The sequence below is a fragment of the Nelusetta ayraudi genome, unplaced genomic scaffold (genome assembly GCF_046127955.1).
Source record: "Nelusetta ayraudi isolate G7.1 ecotype Tasmania unplaced genomic scaffold, CSIRO-AGI_Nayr_v1 ptg000079l, whole genome shotgun sequence".
NCBI lineage: Eukaryota > Metazoa > Chordata > Actinopteri > Tetraodontiformes > Monacanthidae > Nelusetta > Nelusetta ayraudi.
This window is the reverse complement of record NW_027466129.1, coordinates 1,360,001-1,367,836: the sequence shown is the minus strand read 5'-3', so window position 1 is coordinate 1,367,836 and position 7,836 is coordinate 1,360,001. Positions and strand designations below refer to the sequence as shown.

At 52.4% G+C, this 7,836-nt stretch overlaps 1 protein-coding gene across 3 annotated transcripts in view; it reads right to left on the bottom strand.

Moving 5' to 3' along the window:
* Window positions 1-1,080: 1,080 nt before the first annotated feature.
* Window positions 1,081-7,836, bottom strand: part of hibadha (3-hydroxyisobutyrate dehydrogenase a) — a 17,890-nt gene continuing 11,134 nt past the window's right edge. The window contains exons 5-9 of one of the 3 annotated variants that reach the window (XR_012928854.1): window positions 7,277-7,410; window positions 7,109-7,185; window positions 2,740-2,896; window positions 2,399-2,573; window positions 2,109-2,245 (exon numbers count right to left, since the gene is read on the bottom strand). Coding sequence is in view for 2 of the 3 variants with exons in the window: in XM_076044115.1 (XP_075900230.1) it covers window positions 2,084-2,245; window positions 2,740-2,896; window positions 7,109-7,185; window positions 7,277-7,410 (530 nt within the window). In the remaining variant the exon portion in view is untranslated. Of the gene's footprint in view, window positions 2,246-2,398; window positions 2,648-2,739; window positions 2,897-7,108; window positions 7,186-7,276; window positions 7,411-7,836 lie in introns of those variants that run through there. The other 2 variants (XM_076044115.1, XM_076044116.1) reach the window with 2 other exon arrangements.

The window sequence follows — 7,836 nt, the reverse complement described above, 5'->3', positions numbered from 1 at the left end:
GTTCTACTTTTTTGGCTGATGCTCCTGCTGTGTCTGGGTGTCTGGCTGCTGCTGCTGCCGCTGTGGTCTCCTGGTGAGGACCCAGTTCCCTGCGGTGGCTGCATGGGTGGGCGGGGCTCCAGCCGACTGGCTCGCCAGCCCCTGCTGATGTCAGCGCCGGCCGGTCCCAGCGACAGCTCGCTTTCATGTGTCCCTTTAACGAGGAAACCGCCGGCTTCAGCGACCCATAAAGCGGCAAACCAATTAAAAGAGCCAAATATGAATCGTCCAGACGACTCGTTGAGTGGGTGGGGGAGGTTAGGGTGACGCCTCCGCTGCCGATGTCTGCGAAGGTCAGCACAGCGACATAAAGACCTGCTGGAGGCCAGTGCTGACGTAGAGTTTTTTTTCCCTTTTTTTTTTAACACACAAACTGGCGAGACGTGAGTGAAAGAACGACAGCGACAACACGGTGACTCACGAACCGCCGCTGCCAGTGGCGACTCGCCGCAACAACTGCGGCCGCCGCCCCCAGACGACTGTCACTCCATAAAACGTTGCAACAAGAAAGAGGGAGGGAGAAAAAAAACAACTCTTTTTTGCATTTTCTTTTTTTTTTTTTAAATCCCACCGTGGCTTCATTGTAACGATGGAAATAAAGGCATCATTCTGAGATTAGCGCCACCGCCGCTCACGTCACGTCTGCCTTAGGGATGGCGGGAAGGAGAGAGAGTGTGACAGAGAGGTCGAGCAAAGAAAATTTCAGTTTAGAAAACTTTTAAAATAAAAAAAAAATAAAAAAACAGAGGTTATGAAATATTCTTTCCATTTGTCAGTTAGTCAGGAATTATGGTAACGCTTATTTTATTAGACAAAAGTTTACTTTATCATATGAGACTATCAAGTCAAAGGTCCTCAAATCCCATAAAAAAGCTAACAAAATCCGTATGACATAATAACAAGCAAAAAGCGGCGATGAATGAATCATGTGGGGGGAAAACAAACTTGTATGAAAAAGGTTGGAAATTTTATTCTTCTTCATGGTGCAAAAATCCCTAAAAACTAAATGGAACGCAGCCATTGACGACAAAACTCAGGGGATGGAACACGTAACAGCTTTATTTCAGACTACACACTAACAACCGTAGACTGCAATAGAAAAAAAACACACTCACACGCACACACAACACACACACACACACACACTCTCCATATACAGTATGTACAGTCGCTGGTTAAAGCCGAAGGAACCGTTTTCTTGCATATGTTGGAACACAGTGGGCGGAGCCTGTAGAGGAGGGGGCGTGGTCAGAGGGCAGGGAAACAGGAAGTGCTGCGGTAGCTACAGTAGAAAGTGTAAAAATCCTTGGTCACAAAATAAATAATAACAATAACAATAATACTCTCTGGCTAGAACAGCAGTAACCGGATGGTCGGAGGCCCAGTGTGTCACACGGCGACGCAAAATAAAATAAAATAAAATAACCTTGAAAAACTTCCCAGCTGCTGAAATGGAAGAGCGGAGCTTTCATCGGGAGGAAAAAATAATAATTTTTCCGGCTGGTCTCAAAAAAAAACAAAACATCTAACTAATAATAATAATAATAATTACCTGACGTGTTTCGGCAAAAAGGTAACAAAACTAAAACTCACAGTGTGTGGGGTTGTTTTTTTGTTTTTTTTGTTCAGTTTGATGAACTTTGACCTTTCACTCAAACACTGTGACTGAAACCCTCTGGAAGAATCTTCAGTGCTACGTCAGAACCGCTGCTGCCGACCTTCTTCACAGCTGGGTTCAATGGTTCCGAGGAAGAGACCCCCCCACCACACACACACACACACACACACACACACACACACACACACACACACACACACACACACATGCACAAACAAACAGATTGCATCAATGCAGAGTCGCCTGCAGCTCCCCCTGCTACCTGCTTCTGGTTCTACAAGCTTCCAGTCGGTGGTCCTGGAGCAGAAGGTCCTGAAGCCAAGATGAGGATGTTTTCCTGAGGCCTCGCTCACTCTCTCTCGGGAGGGGAGTGGTGGTGGGAGGGGGAGGGGGCGGTGGGGGCAGGAGGGGGTGGGCGGGGCCTGTTCACTGGCCCCCCTCCTCCTCGCGCAGGAACTGGAAGACGGAGGAGAAGTCCTTGGAGGCGTAGCCGCGGGAGCACATGACCCGGAAGATCTGGTGGGCCAGCGAGCCCAGCGGGATGGGGGTCCTGGTGTTGGTGGCCGTGTTCTGGGCAAGGCCCAGGTCCTGCACGGCGAGAGGTCAAAGGTCAGGCGGCCGGATAGTAACGTGCTTGCACAAAGATGGGAGCGGCGTCAAGACAAAAATGGCAGCGCAAAGCAAACGACTCGGGTCGGGGGAGGGGTTGTAGAAAACTGCGCTGGGTGATGACATCATCACCTCTCAGCTGCTCTCAGGACCAATCAGATGTCCCGTTCCTGCAGTAGCAGGAAACCATTAGCGTTTTCCAGGAAGCCAGGAAGCAGAATCTCTGTCCCGTCGGCCTCTGACGCCTCTACCAGGCAGGCAGTCCTAGCAGAGTGTGTGCTGCAAACAGAGGGCTACACGTGCTGCGCTGCAGGAACAGGAAGTGGGTTGGATCTCGACTGGAGCTGCGAGTTAGCGTTAACGGACAGACGACACGGTTTCCTATTTTCAGAGGAGGGAACTACAGGTGTGGTTTGGGGGTCATGTGACCTCGGGGGAGGAGGGGGTTAGGGGGTCGGAGTCTCTGGTCTCACCTTGGCCATAAGCGTGGTGCCGAAGCCGCCCTGGTAGTTGTTGGCGGAGGGGACGCCCTCCATCACACCCGGCACCGGGTTGTAGGTGTCACTGGACCAGCAGCGACCCGACGACATGTTGAGGATCTGAGCCAGCAGCTTGGGGTCCAAACCCAGTCTGGAGGAGAGAGGGGGGGAGGGTTGTGGGGGGTAAAGGTCAAAGGTCATGAGGAGCTTGACCAGTCACTCAGTCAGTCAGTCAGTCAGTCAGTGTTCAGAAAGTGAAAACTGTCCCTCAGAACCTCCTGCAGAAGCAGTACTGATTAATCTGTAATTAATCCTGATTAATCTGAGAATTGAAAGGGGTGGAGGACAGGAAGTGGCGGTGAACCTGCTGCTCAGCTGGACCATCATCCTTCAGCCTTTAATGGCTCGCAGCTCTTTTGTATCGCCAGGCTAATGCAGTATTGATGTGCTGCAGCACCTCCATCCTCCATCATCTGCTGCTGCTGCTGCTGCTGCTGCTCTCGCCCAGGAGATAAAGGAGGAGGGCCGGGGCTCTGAGTCACCGGGGAGTCGTAAACCTCGGCTAGTTCCTCCTGGCTGGTTCCAGAGGGCGAGACCTTCACTCCCACCACGTCAAGACGCCTCAGTTCAGCTGGTGGGCTGACAGGAACCTGATCCTGAGTCCATCACAGCTCCTGAAGACCAGGCCAGACCAGACCAGACTGGACTGGACCAGACTAGACCAGACCAGGACAGACCAGACCAGACTGGACCAGACAAGGCTGGACCAGACCAGACCAGATCAGATCAAGCCAGGCTGGACCAGACCAGACTGGACCAGGCTAGACTGTACAAGACCAGGCTTGACCAGACCAGGCCAGACCAGACCAGACTGGATCAAGCCAGGCTGGACCAGACCAGGCTGGACCAGGCCAGACTAGACGAGACCAGGACAGACCAGGTTGCACCTGAGCAGACCAGACCGGACTGGACCAGACCAGAGCAGGCCGGACCAGACTAGGTCAGACCTAAGTAGGCCAGACCAGACCAAACTCTCACTCATTACTGAAACACTTTCCATCAGTTGTCTACTGGCTGGTTCAGAGCAACACTGCTGCTCAGCGTTACCATTTTTCAACTCATTGTTTTGGAAATGTGAGTTAAGTACTGATGCTGCACACGCACAAAACAATCACACACACACACACACACACACACACACACACACACACACACACACACACACACACACACACACACACACACACACACACTATGCACCACCGCCTCTCCAGTCTCTCTCTCCTCCGCTGACACTCGCTGTCTGACGACTCAGGGGACATATGTTTGACATCGCTCACACACACACACACACACACAAACCCCCCCCCCCCCCATCACACACACATACACACACACAAAGAGGCTGGCAGCCCCTCCCCTCCCTGCGTTCTGGGTCAGCAGCTGTAAAGGTTAGCGGCTGCGCTACAATAAAGCGGGCGGATCGTTTGTTACGGCGGCGAGCGGCGAGGCTGACGGCGAGCTGTTGTCCTGCGTTAACGATAAATCAATGGAGTTGCCCTCCTGCTGCCGTCACACACACACACACACACACACACACACACACACACACACACACACACACACTCGCGCACACACACACACACACCCAGAGACGCGGTGATCAGCCCACGTGCTGCCGCTGTTGCTCTCCGGAGGTAATTTGCGTGGAGAAGAGGACATGTCACGCTTTAACAAGATTGACACGGATAAACACACAACGACGGCGGCGGCGGCCGATTAACCTGACAACACATAAAGTGGCGCTGTGTGTGTGTGTGTGTGTGTGTGTGTGTGTGTGTGTGATTGTTTGGTGTGTTGATGTGCAGTTTGAGTGCGACGAGCTGCTCGTCCTCCAGGAGACCGTCGCTGCTTTATTGTTGTATTAACGCACTAACCAGCACAGATTCACACATGTAGACACGCGCACGCACGCACACACACACACACTGCAGCTTCTTTTTTTTACTGTCACACTTACGGCAGCCAGCGGCGCCTTCAGTTTAATCTCCATGGGAACATGTGCTTGGCGGAGAGCAGAGACGTGTTTGTGTGTGCGGGCTGAGTCTTGTTACATGGGATGATTAGCATGTCCTCCATCACACCCACTGAATAGAAGGGGGCCAAATATGTGCTTGTGTGTGCGTGTGTGCGTGCACGCTGACGCTGAGGAAGGTGAAGCCTCGTCCGTCTCCTCCTTCTGCTTCTTTTTCCACCGTTTTCATCCTCCGGCGCATCATTAAAAGCAACGCGCTCCCTTTCTCTCTCTCTCTCTCTCTCTTTCTCCAATGCCCTTCTCATCCCTCGCTTCCCCTCGCTGCTCGACTGCGTGCAGAAATTGCGGCGAGGAGGGCGACGGGCGGCGGCGCTCGGATGAGATGAAAGGATTAAAAGAAAAAGGGTGAAAATGAGGAGGTAAAGAAAATAGGGCGAAAGCGAGAGAGGAGAGCCCGTGTGTGTGTGTGTGTGTGTGTGTGTGTGTGTGTGTGTGTGTGTGTGTGTGTGTGTGTGTGCTGGTAATTGCCATGCGTGGCCACACACCGCCCCCCCGTCCCCTCCCTCCTGCACTCAGAGAGCGTCACGCTCTGGAGGAGACGGCCCGCCGCTTCCATCTGAGATCAACAAATTAGCTTCTTCAACTGACGTGTGTGTGTGTGTGTGTGTGTGTGTGTGTGTGTGTCTGTTTTCATCTGCTGAACAAGCGAGGACTGACACACACACACACACACACACACACACACACACACACACACACACACACACACACACACACACACACACACACACAGATGAAAGGGCAGCTCCGCTGTGATAAAACGTTATTGCTGATTTCTTTATTGCAAATTGTTTCCGAGCGCTCCGTCTCTGTTGTGGCAGAGTGTGTGTGTGTGTGTGTGTGTAAGACAGTGGCTGCCCTCGCGTCATGGCAGAGTGAGAGAGACAGAGGGAGGGAGAGAGAGAGAGAGAGAGAGAGAGAGAGAGAGAGAGAGACTGGGGCTGCAATGCAGCATGGGAGATTTACGGGTGTGGGCTCTAAACGATGACAGTCTTTGTCAAAGCCAGTAATGAAGCTCTGGAGATCACACACACACACACACACACACACACACACACACACACACACACACACACACACACACACACACACACACACACACACACACACACACACACACACACACACAATGTGGGTCAGTTTTGCCGACAGCTGCCTGATATTCAAAGTGGCCTCGGGTTCTGATGTCGAGCTCGTCGTCGCAGCTTCTGCCCAGAGCTGCGACGACGTCCGCGGATGTAAATCTGTGTGTGTGTGTGTGTGTGTGCGTGCGTGCGTGCGCGCTCCTGAGACAGTGTGGCGATGTGTAAATCTGCGCTGCCGCTGCCTTAATGCCTCCATATTTCAGCGGCCTAGAGGGGGGATTTATGTGCGGCTGCTCACGCCAATTTTCTCCCTCAGTCTCGCCGCAGATAAATCAGCTGCAGCGCACCACACACACACACACACACACACACACACACACACACACAACCACAAGCATCCATGGTGCAGCAACACACACCCTGTAGCAGCAGTGAGACTGGCTAGAAGAAAACTGTGTGATTGAAGGTATCAATGAATAAAACAGATTTCCAATATAACAGAAATAATAGAATTAATGATTAATTGATTTTGTGAGAGAAAACTGCTCCCATTGTGATCGCCCCAAAAAATTATAATATAATATAATATAATATAATATAATATAATATAATCATTATCATCGTTGTCGTCGTCGTCATCATCAGTTGCCTGTAGATATCCAGGTTGGTTGCTGAACTTCTGTGTTCTGAAACTCTCGTCAGGACTTCATATCCCATCATACAGCAGGCTTCCGGGGGCGGGGCCCTCAAAGTCTGAAGCCTGATGAATGATGGGATGTTTTTGTGTGGTGACAGCGAGGACTCTGAGAGCTCAATCAGCTGATGCAAATTCAGAGTCCGCTGGCTCCGCCCACTCATCCATCTCTTTGACACGCACGCGCGCGCACCCACGCACGCACGCACGCACACACACGTGCGTGCGTGCGTGCGCACACATGCAATAGGCATGATCATGTAGCAGTGATATGTGACAGTTCAGCCAAAGACAAGCAGGAAGTAAAGATGAAGTAAACAGGAAGTGATCGGGGGTGGGTAGGAAGCTATTAAGAAATAATCAGGAAGTGGGCAGGAAGTCATCTTTACGTCATCAGGAAGTGGGAATGTAGTTATCAGGAAGTAATCAGGAAGTGGGCAGGATGAGATCAGGAAGTAAACAGGAAGTGCCCAGGAAGTGAACTGGTACCTGATGCCAAGGTTCATGGTCTCGGCCGTCCCGATCATCCCGATGGCCAGGAGCATGTTGTTGCAGATCTTGGCAGCCTGCAGGTGCACCAAGAGGAGGAGGCGGATCAGGTGTGTGAGTGTGTGAGTGTGTGTGTGTGTGTGCGCATGTGCGCGCGTGTGTGCGTACCTGTCCCGTGCCGACCTGTCCACAGTAAACCACGTTGGCTCCCATGCAGGTGAGCAGCTCCTGCGCAGCGTTGTACTCCTCTTTCACTCCGCCCACCATGAAGGTCAGCTTGGCCATGCTGGCGGCGCCCACACCTGCAGGTGGTCAACACGCACGCACGCACGCACGCACGCACGCACGCACACACGCACACACGCACACACACAACGCAACACAAACATTTTAACCAGAGGTTCACAATCCATGGCAACAAAACGGAGAACAAACTGTGGATCGGCCACACAGCAGCACTTCGTACATCAACCAGTCGACCGTTTCCACACCAGCGGCGACTGAGTCTGAAAGGTCAGCTGTGTTTCTCCTCCTCTCCTCGTGTGTGTGTGTGTGTGTGTGTGTGTGTGTGTGTGTGTTGGCCGTGGGACAGACGTGTTAAGTGGCTCTGCACCAGAGGGATGCAGGCATCTTTAGAAGCTGCCGATTGTTGCCATCATCCACCGCACAACCCTCAGGGGACCCCCCCGCCCCCCCCTTCCACCCCGCTCGCCTTTTGTCCTGTCACC